The sequence below is a fragment of the Pleurodeles waltl genome, chromosome 11 (assembly GCF_031143425.1).
Source record: "Pleurodeles waltl isolate 20211129_DDA chromosome 11, aPleWal1.hap1.20221129, whole genome shotgun sequence".
NCBI lineage: Eukaryota > Metazoa > Chordata > Amphibia > Caudata > Salamandridae > Pleurodeles > Pleurodeles waltl.
Window position 1 is genome coordinate 746,634,977 of NC_090450.1, and position 18,437 is coordinate 746,653,413.

Sequence of the window (18,437 nt, forward strand, 5' to 3'; positions counted from 1 at the left end):
CAAATAGGTAACCTCACCCTTCTTTTCAACAATTATATGGGGTCCACTCCATTTGTCTTGGAGTGCTCTTGGGTCCAAAGGCTCCAATACCTACACCTTCTGTCCTGGGTGGTACTGAGTCAGGACAGCCTTCTGGTCATGCCATTGCTTTTGCAGCTCCTGGCTGGCCTGAAGGTTTTTACTGGCCTTTTTCATATACTCAGCCATTCTGAATCTTAGGCCAAGTACATAGTCCATTATGTCTTGTTTAGGAGCTTTTACAAGTTGTTCCCAACCCCCCTTTATAAGAGCAAGAGGACCTCTCACAGGGTGCCCAAAGAGGACTTCATAGGGGCTGAAGCCCACTCCTTTTTGGGGTAGCTCCCTGTAAGCAAAAAGGAGGCAAGGTAACAGGACATCCCATCTCCTTCTGAGTTTTTCAGGGAGTCCCCTTATCATACCTTTGAGAGTTTTATTAAACCTCTCAACCAGACCATTTGTTTGTGGATGGTAAGGGGTGGTGATCTTGTAGGTTGCACCACCCTCCTTCCACATTGCCTTGAGGTATGTAGACATGAAGTTACTACCTCTGTCTGACACCACTTCCTTAGGGAATCCCACCCTGGAAAAGATTCCCAGGGGGGCCTTTGCCACTGCAGGAGCTGTAGTGGTCCTTAAGGGTATGGCTTCAGGATACCTAGTGGTATGATCCACCACCACAAGGATGAATCTATTGCCTGAAGCGGTTGGAGGGTCAAAGGGGCCAACTATGTCAACCCCTACCCTTTCAAAGGGCACCCCAACCACTGGAAGTGGAATTAAGGGGGCCTTTGGAGTGCCACCAGTCTTGCCACTGGCTTGGCAGGTCACACAAGAGCGACAAAACTCTTTTGTGTCCTCTGACATATGAGGCCAGTGAAACAGAGGGACAAGTCTTTCCCAAGTTTTCGTCTGGCCCAAATGCCCAGCCAAATGAATGTCATGTGCCAAGGTAAGAAGAAACTCTCTGTACTGCAAGGGGATAACCAATCTCCTGGCAGCTCCAGGTTTAGGGTCCCTTGACTCAGTGTACAAGAGGTTATCTTCCCAATATACCTTATGGCTATCACTGACATCCCCATTCTGCTGTTTGACAGCTTGCTGTCTTAAACCCTCTAGTGTGGGACAGGTCTGCTGTGCCACACTCAGCTCTTCCCTAGCAGGCCCCCCTGCACCCAAAAACTCAGCAGTGTCTGCTGCCAGCTCCTCTGGTGTAGGTTCTGCACAGGGAGAGGATTCCTCTCCCTCAAAAGGGGAATCTTCTGGAGAGGGAGGGATAGTGGTCAAGGATTTACCCTTTCTACCCCTAGCTTTTGGGAGCACTTGGTCCATTGTTCCAGGATCCAAGTTTCCCTGTTCTTTTTGCTTTTTGGCCTGAGCCCTTGTCAAAGCAAACATATGCCCAGGAATGCCCAGCATTGCTGCATGAGCCTCCAACTCCACTTCTGCCCAAGCTGATGTTTCCAAATCATTGCCTAGTAAGCAATCTACAGGTATTTCAGTGGCTACCACAACATTCTTTAGACCAGTAACCCCCCTCCCCCAAGTTGAGATTCACAACAGCCATGGGGTGGCTAAGAGTGTTGTTATGAGCATCAGTCACTTAGTACTGCAGACCAAGTAGGTGTTGATCAGGGTGGACCAGTTTTTCTATCACCATAGTTACACTGGCTCCTGTGTCCCTGTAGGCCTCGGCTTCAACCTCAACACCATTGATTAGGGGTAGTTGCTTGTACTTATCCATATTAAGGGGGCAATCAACCAAGGTGGCAAAGTCTATGCCACCATCAGAGACTAAAACAGCCTCTGTGCTCTCCCTTACAAGACCAACCCCAACTACATTATCAATAGTGAGCCCAGCTACACCATTGGATTGGCTATTTGTAGTAGATTTCCCACCACCACTGCTATTACTAGGGGCACTAGAGGTTGCAGTTGGGGTTGTGGTGGTGGGAGGTTTGATGTTTTTCTTTGGACAAGTGGAATCACTTGCCCAATGGCCTTTTACTTTACATAAATAACACCAAGGCTTTTTCTGATTGTTTGAAGAGGATTTGGACCCACCACCCCCAGAGGATTTTTGTGGGCCTGATGAAGACTCAGAACGTTTACCTTTGTCCCCACCCTTGTCAGAAGACTGACCATCCTTCTTCTTGCCATCCTTGTCACACCTATATGAACTTTTCTGTTCACTTTTGTTCTGACCCATTTGTCTACCTTCTTTTCCAATTCTTGGGGAGAGGTCAGATCTGAGTCTACCAAGTACTGGTGCAACAAATCAGACACACAATTGTTAAGAATATGCTCTCTCAGAATCCGATTATACAGGCTTTCATAGTCAGATACTTTACTGCCATGTAATCAACCCTCCAAGGCCTTCACTGAACAGTCAACAAAATCTGTCCAGTCTTGAGAGGACTCTTTTCTGGTGTCTCTGAACTTAATCCTGTATTGTTCAGTGGTTAAGCCAAATCCATCCAAGAGTGCATCCTGCAAAACTTTGTAATTATTGGCATCATTTTCTCTGACAGTAAGGAGCCTATCCCTACCCTTTCCAGTGAAAGATAGCCACAAGATAGCAGCCCACTGCCTTTGCGGGACCAACTGTACCATACAGGCCCTCTCAAGTGCAGCAAACCACTTGTTAATGTCATCCCCCTTCTTGTAAGGGGGAACTATCTTATGCAGGTTTCTGGAATCTTGCTCTATAACTGGATTACTATCTGAAACACTGCTGCTGCCACCATTGGGAACTAACCCCATTCTCCTTCTTTCCCTCTCTATATCTAGGGATTCCGTGTCTAAGGCAAGCTGCTGCTGTTTAAGCTTCAGTCTGGTCTCTTCCAACCTCAGCTTTCTGAGTTCCCTTTCCATTAAGTTATCCTCAGGGTGGAAGGCTTGGGAATGTTTGGATACAGAGGAAATGTGGGAATTGGCAGAGAGAGACCTGTCCCTAACTGGGTGGACCCTAGTAACCTGTCCTTTAGGAGTGAAAGATGCCCTACTAATGTGTGAACCTCTCCCACTACCAGTGTCACTAGGAGGCCTGCTAGAGGGCAGGTCTATGTAAGAACCCTCCCCAATCTCTTCAGGGAACTCCTATGAGTCTGACTGGGTACCTTCCCCTCCTACCCCCTCTTCTTGAGATGGGCCAGACTGGTTCTGGTCACTTTCTAAGAGCAGGTTAAAGAGAACTTCTTTTGTAGGATTCTTATCAATGATTAAACCTCTTTCTAAGCAGAGACCCCTCAAACTTTTGTAGTTTAAACTCTCATAGGTTGCCTGAACAACTTTGGGAGTAAGCTCTACTGAAGACATGATAGAAAAGGTTTAAGACAGAGAGAGAAAAGGTTTTAAAACTTTTGAAAACACAGAGAAAAAACTTTTTCAAACTTTTTGAAAACTTTTAAAAGTTTTCAGAACTTTTCAGAAACTTAGTAGAAAGTTTTAGAGGAGAAAAGTAAACTGTTTTGGTTCAATGTACATATATTGAAATATTTGGTATATGTTTTGCTTATGAAAAGCACTAAATGACAAAGTGGTAAAGCAGTTACAAGCACTTATCTCACCGCCGCACCACCAATGTAGGAGGCTGGCCTGGCTTATAGTGGGTACCTTATGGTACTTACACCTTGAGCCAGGTCCAGTTATCCCTTATTAGTAGAATAGAGGTGTTTCTAGCAGCTTAGGCTGATAGAGGTAGCTATAGCTGGGCAGCTTAGGCTGAACTAGGAGACATGCAAAGCTCCTACTATACCACTTATATCATATAGCACTATATCACAAGAAAACACAATACTCAAGAGTTATTAAAAATAAAGGTACTTTATTTTAGTGAAAATATGCCAAAAGTATCACAGAGGATACCCTCACTTAGGAGGTAAGTAATATACACAAATTATATGTGAACAAACCAAAATCAGGTAAGTAACAGTAAGAAAAGTAGTGCAAACAATGTAGAATCATAATAGGATGCAATAGGTAGAAATAGACCAAGGGGAAACACAAACCATATACTCCAAAAGTGGAATGCGAATCACAAATTGACCCCAGGCCTATGGTAGGTTGTAGAGGGTCGATGGGACTGTTAGAAAACACTAAGGGTGTCCAAGATACCCCACCCTAAGACCCTGAAAAGTAGGAGTAAAGTTACCCTACCACCCCAGAATGACAGTATAGTCGAGATAGGGGATTCTGCAAGGACAACAACTGCGAGCAAAACACTGAAGATGGATTCTTGGACCTGAGGACCTGTAAAGGAAGGGGACCATGTCCAAGAGTCACACAAGTGTCCGGAGGGGCAGGAGCCCACTAAACCCCAGATGAAGGGCTGCCTCCGGGTGGAAAAAAGCCAAAGTTCTGGAACAACAGAAGGTGCCAGGAACTTCTCCTTTGGTCAGAAGGTGTCCCAGGAAGGACCAGGAGGTTGCCCCTTGGAGGAGGAGACAGAGGGGCCGCTCAGCAACTCAGAGAACCCCCACAGAAGCAGGCAGCACCCGCAGAAGTACCGGAACAGGCACTTAGAAGATCTGAGGACAGCGGTCGACTCAGAGTCACAAAGGAGGGTCCCACGATGTCGGAGTCCAACTCAGCAAGTTGGGCAATGCAGGACGGAGTGCTGGGGACCCAGGCTAGGCTGTGCACAAAGGACGTTTTGGAAAAAGTGCACAGAAGCCTGAGCGGCTGCAGACCACGCAGTACACTGGATTACTGTCTGGCGTGGGGAGGCAAGGACTTACCTCCACCAAATTTGGACAGAAGGGCCACTGGACTGTGGAAAACACTTGGACTCAGCTCCTGTGTTCCAGGGACCAAGCTCGTCAGGATGAGAGAGGACCCAGAGGACCGGTGATGCAGAAGTTTGGTGCCTGTGTTAGCAGGGGGAAGATTCAGTCGACCCACTGGAGATTTCTTCTTGGCTTCCAGTGCAGGGTGAAGGCAGACAGCCCTCAGAGCATGCACCACCAGGAAACAGTTGAGAAAACCGGCAGGATGAGGTGCTACAGTGTTGCTGGTAGTCATCTTGCTACTTTGTTGCGGTTTTGCAGGCGTCCTGGAGCAGTCAGCAGTCGATCCTTGGCAGAAGTCGAAGAAGGAAGTGCACAGGAACTCTGATGAGCTCTTGCATTCGTTATCCGAGGAATAGCCCAGAGGAGAGACCCTAAATAGCCCTCAGAGGAGGATTGGCTACTGGGAAAGGTAAGCACCTATCAGGAGGGGTCTCTGACGTCACCTGCTGGCACTGGTCACTCAGAGCTGTCCATTGTGCCCCAACACCTCTTCATCCAAGATGGCAGAGGTCTGGGACACAGTGGAGGAGCTCTGGGCACCTCCCCTGGGAGGTGCTCGTCAGGGGAGTGGGCACTCCCCTTTCCTTTGTCCAGTTTTGCGCCAGAGCAGGGCTGGGGATCCCTGAACCGGTGTAGACTGGCTTATGCAGAGAGGGCACCATCTGTGCCCATCAAAGCGTTTCCAGAGGCTGGGGGAGGCTACTCCTCTCCAGCCCTTCACACCTATTTCCAAAGGGAGAGGGTGTAACACCCTCTCTCAGAGGAAATTCTTTGTTCTGCCTTCCTGGGACCAGGCTTCTCAGGCCCCAGGGGGGCAGAAACCTGTCTGAGGGGTTGGCAGCAGCAGCAGCTGCAGTGGAGACCCCGGAAAGCAAGTTTGGCACTACCCGGATTCAGTGCTAGAGACCCGGGGAAGCATGGAATTGTCCCCCCAACACCAGAATGGTATTGGGGTGACAATTCCATGATCCTAGACATGTTACATGGCCATGTTCGGAGTTACCATGGTGACGCTCCATATAGGTATTGACCTATATGTAGTGCACGCGTGTAATGTTGTCCCCACACTCACAAACTCTGGGGAATTTGCCCTGAACAATGTGGGGGCACATTGGCTAGTGCCAGGGTGCCCACACACTAAGTAACTTGGCACCTAACCTTCACCAAATGAGGGTTAGACATATAGGTGACTTATAAGTTACTTATGTGTAGTGAAAATGGCTGTGAAATAACGTTCCGAAGACAGGGCATTTCTGATTTGCATATAGCTCTGATTTCCATGGATGGATCTCCTCAAAAATTGCCACTCATTTAGTGCATGCGGTTAAGGTCCTGCATGCCAATTTTCATGAAGTTTTAAGCAAGGGAAGAAAGACATCTTATCTGTTTTAAATTCCATATGATAATTTGCTTACCACTAGTGCATGTCATTGAAAGGATTTACGCGAAACCTTGTGTAGATCTCTACTCAGAAAATGTGCTTTTTGTGGCGTGGTATAAATCCACCAATAATTTTTATTATGCATTAGAATTACAAAAATGGCTCCAGGTGGGCTTGAAATGGATAAAACACTTTTTTATATCTTGTTGGTTAAACCGTGAATTCCCTCAACGTCTCAAATGTTTAAAGATGTAATTTGCTGGTGAAGAAGATCATTTTTTCCACCATGTTGTAATATTTTTGAGACAAATAAAAGGCAGTTTTGTGATCAGTTCTGAGCACTGGAGGGCATTGCTATCCACATATAGGCTTGGGAAATTGCAAGAACAAAGTAAAAAAAAAATGGTATGCTAAATTTATGCATACCTAAAAATGTCCGAGCATGCAGCAACAAAAAGACACAAGTATCATTAAAGAAAATAAAAAAATCACAAGTTTAAAAAAAAACTGTGAGCTTGAGGAAATTTGTAAAATGTATTAAACAAAATAGGGTAAACCATCAAGGTGACGGTTGGTTAGGTGCAGGCCCTCGAACGGTGCACTGGAGGGTGGCTTTTCGTGTATTTTTATATATACATATATATATAGAGAGAGAGAGAGAGAGGGAGAGAGAGAGAGAAAGAGAGAGAGAGAGAGAGAGAGATTTTTCACATTGCCTGTAATAGGTGCCACCTATGAGGAAGCATTTTGCCCCTTCTGGCACAAAAACATTCTCCACCACAGTTAACTACTCCATAATTAACCCTACAAAACACTCACCTGACCCTTGCATCCTTCCCTCAGTGCAGCCTGACACCCTCAACTCTATATACGCTCATCTGAAATGTTCACCATCCTCTTCTGCACTAATAACACCTTCTCACTCACACTCTCCTTGCACTTTTGTCTGGTACTTCCACTTTCCTGCAAGCACATCTGACACTTATTAGTCCCCCATCACACATTCACCCTCCAAACATACAACCACCTGTCACTTACCTAACACCTAAAACCTTTTCTTGGCTAAGTTATCTGGCATTCCGATGCTCCTACATACTCCATTTTCACGTATGTAAAACTTCTATTGTGTTCTTCCAGGATTATCAGATATTTTTACTCGACCCTAATGATAAAATAATACCATTCCTTTGCCTTACAGGTGTACTGGATTATCTCACTCTGCCCCTGCACACTCATCGGATGTTCCTCTTGTTCTTTACTTACAGAATTTGTCATCTTGCATTTGTACTCAGGAGACCTCTAAACTCACATTGCAAGCTCATTCGACATTGCCAACTCCCATGACACACTCAACAGACACTTCCTCTCTTCCTTTGTTCACTGACCCAGCACTACTCCCTTGTGCCTTGCTCTTTCATATGACATTTTTATCATTCCTTTACACACTCATACTCATAGCTGCAACCTCAATTGATACTGTCTACCTGCTCATACATTCACACAGCATTTCAGTCTTTATTGTATGACCAGGCGCCCCCTGCAAATAGCAGTAGGAAGCCATTAGTCGCCCCTCGGGCAGGAGCCAAGGTGGTGAGTCCCTTGTCTGTTTTCTTGATGATGTCATCGGAAGCAATCCAGGAGGGCTGGGTTTAAGGCTTCGTGGGCAAAAGATCAGCCTCTTTTCCCTTCACCAAGCCAGCATCCATATGGGACATCACTTTGGCTCCTTCGCTTCACATGTGTCGAGAAACAATAAAGGTGAGCACAGCGGATGGAGGAGCACGGTGGAGGGGACTGCCATTACCGTAGCCAGATCCTTGTTTCTTTCCTTAGTTTTATTTAGCAGGTGAGTAATAAATACACTGGTGCCTTACGGAGCGACCCGGGCAGCGCACTTTGTTAAAACTGGTGCTCTTAACTCCAAGGTCCGTATGGGCCAATGTGTCTGGTGGCTTTGCATCGAACTTCCGAAACATAATAAAATAGGAATTAAATTGGTAACCTACGTTGGAAAAATGCCCAAACACTAATTGCTTGTGGTTCCTTCGATGCTTTGGGAAGATGCACCAAACACTGATTGCTTGCTGTTCTTTTTGTTTTATGTACAAATTTGGAGAGCCGCACCTCAAGGAGAAGGCGGGATCATGGGTGTAAGGAGTCGACCGGTGTACCCAGGGGCTGGCCAGCCTGCTGCAGCGGTGCGATATATGGCAGGAACTTCGGAATGTGGTGGCAGCGGACATGGTGAAAGGTTCCTTGTTTGTGTTGGGTGTGTGGGCTATATGTCCACCTTAATTTATTTAGCCTAAGTTGCGTTTTCCCCATGATGCAGTTACAGAGTCATATCTCAGCGGGGTATAAAGCCCCCAGTGGCATGTTGGTCACAATCCCGAACCTCACACTGGGAGGTGAGGGTTCTATGATAGGTGTGTCTGAAGTTGTTTATCTCTTTTAGGCTCTTACATTGGGTAGTGATCAGAACACCCCTGGGGTTAGAAGCCGAGTGGAACATCCACCAGCTTTCTCTGTTCAGTGCAGTGGACCAAAAGGATATAGCGTGGGGCAAGGTCGTGCGCAGGCTATGTCGCAGGCTCCTCGAATCACGGGTTTAAGTCTTTCCTCTATGTGGGCATTGTCACATGAGCTTAGTTTAATCAATCTGAAGGTAAGGGCCCATTTCAAAGCTTTCACTTACGGCCCAGCAAAGGATGGCTCAGAAAGTTGAACATGCGCAGCTGACTTGTGAAGATCTGTAGGTCACTGGTTCAAATCCCGTCAAGACAGTCTCTGTCTTTGTGAATTGAGATGTCGCGGTTGCTGCAAAAAGAGATCAGCATCCAACAGTGCTTGATTGGTAAATGAACTGTGCCAGTGCCCAAAGCTCTCTTCTGAAACACACGGCAGCTAAATATTCAAGCTGGGGGACATGTTGGGCATGTTAAAGTTAAATCGGGCAAGATGAGGTACAGTATCTTGCACATTTAATCAACCGATCAAACACTTCAAACAGAACCCGTAGAAAATTACTGGAGACTCTATAGTTACGGAAATCATCTGAGCAAAGGCAGAGGTTTTACCAAACGATATCAACTTTCTTGGTGCCCTACGGCATTCGAACTGACCCAGCCCAAGGAAGTATTTGTTATTATTTCAACTACGCTACTTTGCTATTAAAAAAACAAAACAAAAACAACAACGGTATTTTAAGGGCCGTGACACCAGTGACGCCTGTTCGTTCTCATCTTCTGGGTTTGCCCATAGCCTAGTAGTCATGGTCACAGGCTCTCACTCAGAGAGGAGAGGGTTCTATCCCAAGTGTTTTTGTAGAAATTCCTTGTGTCTTTCGCTCGCGTTAATGCTTGAGACAGAAAATAAGTGCTGGCCTCAAAATAGGTGCCGGTGCAGCGCACCAGAAACTGCTGACGCAAATTAAGCACTGGGGAGTCCCGGGTGGCGCAATGGCCATGGTCATAGACCCTCACACAGAGGTGAGATGCCGGTTGCGTCTGAAGTTGTTTACCTCCTTTAAATTCTTGCCCAATGGCAAGTGGCCAGGCTCCTGATAGTTCCTTTATATGCAGAAGTACTTCACATTAATACAACAGATTATATCACTGCATTCAACAGCAGTTAATAGGCATTTATCCTGTTTATAATGCGGGTACATCTGGAGACAGGAAGCGCAATGGTTCAAATCCTTGCCGTTCTCTAAGATGGTCACTATCTAACATATTGTTATCAATTCCGCATTCCCTCCAACGCTGGGTACTCATCACAGGAAGCAGGCAGGCGGCCTGTATGTTAGCCATGTTTTGTCGTCTTAGAAACCACCTTAATGTCAGGAAGAATGTTTTCGCGAATCACACAGCTTCCCCTCGTTCGTGATAAAGCGACCGGACGAATTGAGTGGCTGGATTATTTTATGTACAAATCTGTTCCAGGTTATGGGAGTTGTTTTTTAGAGACAAGTTTTTGCTAGCGGCGAACGCCGGTGCTTACGTTTTTTAAGAGGTGTGATTGCAGAATACAGTACCTCCTTCAGTGTGTTTTGTTTCCAGTTTCAACGCCTCTGCATAACATTAAAGCCAACTAATAGCAGGGACTTTGAGGCCTTCGGGGCGTAGGGGGCGATGAGAACAATCAAAGCAGACACCAATTAGAGACTGGACTGAGGGACAGTGGGTCAGACCATACAGACTCTGAAGTCAGGGGGTTTGGAGGGTGGTGATATCCGCCAAATAGTGGCACATATTGTCACAACTGACTGTAAAGCACGACATTGACGCTATAGCAACATAAGAGTCTGGGGATCACCGAACCAGGTGGTAAAAATAAATCGTAATTTAGGAGGAAAGTTTGATATTCCTCACCAGAGGAAATGGCTCTGCACAGGAAACAAGAGTTCCACCCCGGTACATTGGGGCGAAGGGTGGTAGGTGACAAAGGCCTAAGGCTCAGGTGTAAGTATGTTTGAACCTGTGTCCAGTCAGTTTTGGACATGCGCAGCTGGGCTTATTTTGACGGAAGCTGGGCCCTGTCAGTGTTTGAAAATGCGCAAAGAGGCTTGCCTGGGGCATGCGGCCAGATTGCCTGCGATGCGCTTTACCGGCATTTCTATGCCACAGTAATTTGGCGTTATATGCTCAGCACCACAGGGTGTGTCTGTGTCTCCCAAAGCCGGTACCTCTCCGTCCCTTCAAAATAAAACAGCAGCAACGCAGGCCCTGGTTCTGGAAGGGATGGGATGGGGGAGAAAGGGAGGCTTCAGTCAGCCTACCAACGGCCTGGTCTGGCAGGTCGTTCATAAGCAGAGCACGATAGTAATAGATGACACAGGCTAGGGTAAGGAGGTTATGCGTCTTTCTCCCTGTGGCACTGTGCACCTATGCATACAATGCATTATAATATCATGAGTCGTGCCATTGGGCCTGCTGCTACCTCTGCTGGCAACGGTGTCCAGTCGCAGGCTCCTCGCTGTCCGTCATCAGGACACAGTCAGTGACACAGTGTTCATGAAGTGTAAAAGGCCATTTATTTAGGACATGATTGCCTAATATACATAACATTGTACATGCAAAACTTTAAACCAACTTAAAAAAAAAAACACCCCTTTGAAACCTCTCCCCAGTCCTCCTTTCACTTATCCCCTCCATTCGCCTCTGTTCACCCATATTCCACTTCAATTCACCCACACATCCCCCTTTTCCTTTCATCTCCTGCCTGCTTCGGGCATCCCCCACGCTATCATCCTTCACCTGTTTCTTTCTCCCCCATGGAAGTGTGGCCAAGCATCTGACTCTCCACCCTCCCCCATCTACTGCCACCCCCCCCCCTGTCAGAAACCTTCCCTAACTGGCGTCAACCCAACCCTCCACTAACCACACAAAAAAACCTTTGAACCTTTATCTATGTAGGGCGAGTGGGTGGCCAAACTTCCAACCGCGCAAACGGGCTGGCGCGGAAGCAGCCGGTCCCAACCCCTTTACCCCAATATATTCCTTTCCCATATCCACCCCTCACTCTCACCCACCAATCCTGCCCTCCCTTCATTTCCCTCCCGATAGCTCCAGTTTAGAACCTAGATTACTACTTTTGTAGGTGATATATATTTGGCAATCGCACATCCCTTACCAGACATCTGCGGTGTTTCAAGTTTTGTGGGCATGCAATTTGCCTCTCTGTTTCTGCAGCATGCGGGGCTCTGGGGCAGTTGTAGATACTGTAATGCTTACATAGTGAGAAGCATACACAGTCAGCCTCACAGGATGCTTGGCTGTTATTGGCAGGTCTACAGGCAGAGACACCATGGGGACAGCAGTGACACAGATCAGACCATCATGCTGTTTGTACTTACCTCCCAGTTGCCCTTGTGTGCACCTGTGGTGCTTAACATGCGTGGCCAGCCCTGCAGCATGATCATACTGGAAATGAGACCCTCAAAGCTTTCTTGTGACCACTCCATTATGCAGTTTTACATTTTCTATTATTATTTGAGTTCATCTCACTTGCAGTGCATGCAGTCATTTACAGAATTGCAAGTTAACAGTACCGTCTGCCACGCGGGTCCCCACATGTGTTTATGAGGGACAAAGGGACCCTTTACGCCCCCCCTTACCCCCATCTCCCGTAATGCAATGCACCTTAAGAGCGTGAGGAGTGTAGGCTAAATGGAACTCCTACCAATTGCAAAGTTATTCTGCAACATTCTCTCTCTACAACTGCTTTGTTTTCTTGTCTGCTATGTGTCATGCTGCAAGGCAGAGTCACACACACACAATAAGCATGTAGAAATCAGAGTGCATTTAGGCAGAATTCCCGCAGATATCCTAGTGCCCACAAGCCAAACCTCTGTGCATTTATATAAGTACATGGTCACAATTGACATGAAGGTACCAATTGTTGCACCAAACATCTACAAGGGGTCAAATATACACAGACAGTGTACGTACAGGTAACACAAGGACAGATGCAGACAATACTCATGCAAGCAAAACTATGATCAAAGACTACTTGCATACACATACCAATGAAAATAGGTAATGCATCCTTGTGTGGGTATAGTGGTGCAATGGTAGACGGTATAAAAGCAGTCAGTGTGATAACACGATTGCGTTAATTCTACTCGGAATTTTAAAAAAAACAATTGCAGTGTCTCCAGCAAAGTGGTTTCCTATACGAGAGGCAGAGTGTGGCTTGGGCTTCAAAAGCACTGCTCCTAAACCATCATGACCTACCACAGTTTTGTGCACTACCCTCCTGCTGTGGCAAACAACTGGCTCTCTGGAAAGTCCCTAAGATACCTGTTTGGAAAGGCATGGAGCCCATGAAAGTATATTATCTCCAAGGACCTAGTGCCTCCCCCCCAATCTCCAGCCCTACTTCATTTCCTAACTGCGCCCCATTGACTGGTAAAATCAGGAAGCTTCAACTCTGAAGCTCATATTGTGACAGAGGAAATCACTGATTCTGTTGCAGTAAAGTGAATTCTGTGATTATGGGACCTTGTCTCAAATCATAGGCCTGCTTGTGGGCTAAACCCTGGGTTGCCTGGAGTTGTTTATGAATAAGGCTTTGCCTGGAAGCCTGGCGGGCCGCAGGTACCCTGGCAGGGATGGTGTGTCATGCGGTATCCTGGAGTGGTAGGCGATTGGCTATATAGTTAGAGCTAAAAGGAGCTTGTATAAAGGAATGTTTATGACATTTTGGGAAATGAGAATTGTGGGCGCCTGGGGCTTGCCCCTGCAGGGGAAGCATGAGGAAAGGGGCTGCTAGTTCTTATACATTTTGGGCACCAGTGGCCAAATGGTCAATGTCACAGACTCTCACGCTGAGAGTTGGGGGTTTTACTCCAGGTGTGACTGTTGACATATCTTACCTTCCTGAGGAATCTGGGATAAATGGGTATTGGGTTTATGTATCTCAAGTCAATTGTTGTATCATCTGAGTGTGGTCTTCCTCTTTCTGTGTTTTTTTATCTGCATTTTATGTCAGTCACTTAATACGCTAATGTTGTTTCCTTGATTAAACAGTTACGTCATGGTGATGCATGGCTCAGAGTCTTGTGCCATCCATCAAGGAATTCCTGGGTAAGGTATGGAGATGCCAGAAGGACACAGTAGAGTACATCCATCCCTGTACAAAAGGGCTGAGCAGGGCCAGGTTACCCTCCTCCTTGGGAAAAAAACTGAGGTTAGTTGGAATACGCAGTTCTGGATAGAATCAATCCATGCATTTAGGGTGTTCAGGGGCCAGACATTAAGGTTGCTGTATGGCCTATAGTTTTTTAAGGTTCTGGTGCAGTCAGCCAGCAAACATGTATCTAATGGGGAAGCTGGAGCAGAAGTATATCTGGTAGCACCCATAGACTAGTATGCTGGGGATAGAGAGCTGTCCCATAGGGTTGTGGTGCATTTGTCCTTCGAGGGCTACAAGCTCTGCACGCAGATGTTGCACAATCTTAGGATCCGTTACTGAGGCTCTGGCGGCAGCAGAGGGAGGGCGAGATCACCACTGACCTCCTTGCCCTGTGGCTGAATTTCTTGCAGCAAAAAAAGGGCTACCCAAAAATGTGGTCTGATTTACTAAACATATACCTTGCAGGGCTGTTGATTTGTGTGGGCATTAGGCAGGCAGGAGGCGGCTGACTTGCCGTGGTTCTGGTCCTTTCTGCCCTACCCCAGGATGCCTGGAGTCAAACATTTTGGGGGTTTGCCTGGTGACAGGTACGCCGGCAGGGCTGGTGCGCTATGTTGTGCCCTGGTATGTGTTGGCATGGAACTGCGGGTATTGCCCATCCCTCTGTGTGATGGAGGGAAGATGCTGTGAAGGTATGCCCCGGATGCCCTTGGGTGAGGGTGTGGGCGATGGATGAGGAAAAGGGGCCTTCTGGCACTTTTTGCATCCTGAAGTGTTGCGCTGTAATGGAATTTAGAGACAACTATTGCATTGCTTGCACAATATTGCTGGTTTGCTGATCTTACGTCCTGTATCTTCATGACCATAATGTCTGCCTAACTATGGATGACATCTCTCAATGATGCTATGTAACTATGTGAATAAAAGGCTACGCCATGGTTGAAAACCACCATAATTGCAATGTCTATCTCCTTCGGAGTTGTTCCAGTAAAGAAGGAGGGAGGGGGACAGCGACTTGCATGTTGTGAGCACACTATGCACTGATATCACACTGTCCGCACCCCTTGCACATGCACTTTAAACTTTGACCCTTTATTTGTGCAACAGTCACTGTTTTCTCTCAGTTTAAATTGCATATTCTACTTTCACCTCGTACTCATTACTAACCCCGGTCTCCTGTCCCAAACACTCACCCAACACTCTAATTGTCTCACCATAACCTCAACTTACACAATCAGCCTCAGCCTGCATTCTCACTTTATCCTTTCATACTCCACTCACAGGCACAGAAATGATACTTCCAAGCCCCCTTGATTACTTGCTTTCCCTTTACTCCATTCCTTGCACACTTATTTGACAGATCGACCCTCCTCCTGAACATTCACCTACCACGTCTATAATCTACATCCAGTTCCATCTGCCAATTTCACCCTAACATACTTGAAGGGCCTCCCTGCAAAGTACCTGGAGAGGGCCCTCGCCCCTGGACTCAGTCAGGGGCCCTGCGCGTGCACAGTGTTCTGTGCTGAGCGGGGAAGGGGGGCCTGGAGCTCACTCCCGCCCCCCTACTGCGGGGGCCTTTGTTACACAACTGCCCTATTCTGCGTCATCAACCAAACCCTCTTCCTCTCAAAATGGTCAAACATCTAGCACGTTCACCATCATTTTGCACATCCCCATGTCTTTTTCATGATACCCTTGCACCTTCTCATACGCTCACATAAAACTTCCAATCTACCTTGCACACTCATCTGACATTGGCCCCTCCCATTTCACACTCACATGGCATTTGATATTGCATGCCATTTCTCCTCTGCTTTAACACTCACCTTACAATTACACCCTTTCCTGGCACCGGGGCGAAGCTGGGTCAGGAAGACTGGGGGAGTGTGAGCTTCAGATTTTCCGACAATCAGACTGGCATGCAATGTTTAAATACATTATACGACAAGGGGGGTGAAGGGGAGGGGCCTAAGGGGCAGTGGAAAGCGAGAGGAATGTGGATTGGTAGGGGTACTGTGAGGGAAAACACAATATTTTGTGGAATTACCAATATTTTGACGACTTTAAAAACTGAGAGGTAGAGAGTGTGTGTGTGCGTTTTTGTCTGAATGTTTGTAAAAAATCCTGGTGAAATCCGGCAGACATCTCGCCATATACGACTGAAAGCATCTGTACACAGTGTTGAAACTCATCTTCAATTAAAACTCACTTCACACACACACACACACACACCTGACACTCTAGCCTGACTCGACCCTTCTTACTCCCTCACACACTTATCTGACATGCGCCTCTTGGGAATCAAATAATACAAATGCCAGGGGTAGCACAAGTAACGGCACACACCCTTTGAATCACCATGAGGTAAGTGTTGACCCCTTGTCTGCCCCTCAGCAACACTCACTGATAAGGGAAAAAGGACCGGAAACTACAAAAAATAAACATGGTTTTAAGACTACCTTTACCTTCAGTCCCTGCCGTTTCCTTTACTTCCCCTAACACCGTGGGTAGGACAGGCAGCGCCCGGGGGCAGTGCTTTAAATGGAAAAATAGAAGTGCAGGTACTCTCTATCAGAGTACCTGCTTGTTTCTGAGAAGTGCCGGTACTCTCCAATTAAAAGTATTAGCACTGCCCGGGGGTATGAGTTCATGTTACTCCCTCCTCTCACACAAACCGCCCTCACCACCAGTGTCACTCACCTGACACTTCCACGAAGCCGTCCTTGGTTTTCACGGTCAGCTCCTCTGCATTGAAGCTCTGCACGTTGACGCACACCTTCCACGGCTCCCCCCGGTGCGCGGCCGGACTCACCGGTTCCACATGCCCCGTGTACCTGGAACTATACCCCGGGGGAGACACCCCTGACGGCCGAACGATCCCTGCCCGCAGCGGGGACGCTGACCACGTAGAGGTGAGCCGCGGCCGCGCCCAGTCGGGCCAGTCCATGGTCAGGTCATCGGAGAAGGGCGACATGCCGAAGTCATCGTCCAGAAGCCGGGAGGCTAGCGGGCTGTCGCGGAAGGGGTCCCGGGCACTCCGCTGTCTGAGGCCGGGGTAGTGGCACGAAAAGGGAAGCTGGCTGTCAGCCATCGTAAACTGATGTAAAAGAAAAACAGCAACCCAAAGCGCCTAAAAGACTTTAAAAGGACGCTCCCGGGCAATTGAACCTAGAGTCAAAGTCCACTTTTGAAAACAAAATAACTATCAAAAGATATTTCTGTGCCTATGATTTCTTCTCTCAGCTAATGCGTCATGCAAACTGATGTGAGCGTTTGTGGCAGCAGCTGTTAGAGCAGTGAGCTGAGAGGATAGGCCTGGACCCTATCTTGGCGAGTGGCTGCCCTTAACAGCTCACTTCGGAATTAAAAGTCTTCAGGCTGTCTGTCTCTCAAATACCCCGTTCCTGGGAGTTCAGGCGTCATGAAAAAAACATGTTAGGGAGGAAGATGGAGAAAGCCTCTGCCTGACTCGAGAAAGCTTTTGTTTAGACTCCCTTAAGAAATGAGAATAAGGTAATGCGGTCTTCGGCCCAAAGCAGCGTCCGGGACTGTTCCCCCGGCGTCCTCCCGGAGGCCTACAAGTGCTGCTGAAGTAGGCACGGGTCCCGTGAGTGCAGAAAGTTCTCCAAGCTTCTCCGGGACTGTGGAAGGCTTCTATTTATAACCTGTCGGTGCTCGGGCCAGTGTGCCTGGCCTGCCTGTCAGCTGGGTATTTCAGAGGCATGAAGCACGCCTGCGGAATCTGCTCTGTTAACAGCTGGTCCTTCCCAGAGGGGGCAGGGACGGCTGACTCTGGGCAGACGGATTAGGGTGCCTTCGAGACAGGCCCTGCCCTGTCTCCTCCTCCTCCACCCTGTGCCCGGCTCCTCATCGAGCAGCAGCAGTGCCAGGGCATGCTAAGTATAGCCGCACATTCGCTGATATGGCAGTGTTTGAGCGAGGCAGAAACAACGCAAAAGTTCTCGATCCCACGAGAGTAGTCCGGCTCTCATGGGCATCTCCCAAATTTCAGATACCTCTGATGAGATACCAGGACGGATAGAGTCAATCAATAACTTAGCTTCACGCCAGGCTGCGACAATCACCCATATGCTCGTCTTCAGAACAGTGTCTCTGAAAGACTTAGCTCGGCAACGTTGAGCTCAGTCAGACTGCAAACTCCACTGCACCTGAAAGGCCGGACGGGCTCGGGCAGAGTCAGTACTGTCAGTCACATGCATAACTTCTTTACGTGCCCAAAGGCCGGTTTTGTGTAGCTCCATCTTCTTTCACCAACAGATGAGCCCAACATCGTCCAGACTCTTCCCTTTCCCAGTGGCAAGTGAAGGTTTTCCCTATATGCCAGTTTCCGTCCACATGCCCTCCGCAGGACCATTCCTTAAAATACTGAGGCCCTCATTCTGACCCTGGCGGTCGGTGATAATGCGGCGGCCAAGCCGCCAACAGGCCGGCGGTCTAAAATATGCAATTCTGACCCTGGCGGGAACCGCCAACACAGCCCGCCAACTTAACACTCCGACCGCCACAGCGGTACAAACAAACAGCGCGGCGGTTCCCGCCAACAGCCCGGCGGCAGACAAAGTACCGCCCACCCTATTACGACCCACCAA

At 47.8% G+C, this 18,437-nt stretch overlaps 1 protein-coding gene across 1 annotated transcript in view; it reads right to left on the reverse strand.

Annotated features, from left to right (window-relative positions):
* HSPB8 (heat shock protein family B (small) member 8) overlaps positions 1 to 17,582 on the reverse strand; it is an 84,775-nt gene extending 67,193 nt beyond the window's left edge. Inside the window, exon 1 of the mRNA XM_069214472.1 lies at positions 16,528 to 17,582. Within this exon, the coding sequence (XP_069070573.1) occupies positions 16,528 to 16,918 (391 nt within the window). The 5' untranslated portion in view covers positions 16,919 to 17,582. The remainder of the gene's footprint in view (positions 1 to 16,527) is intronic.
* Positions 17,583 to 18,437: the final 855 nt, after the last annotated feature.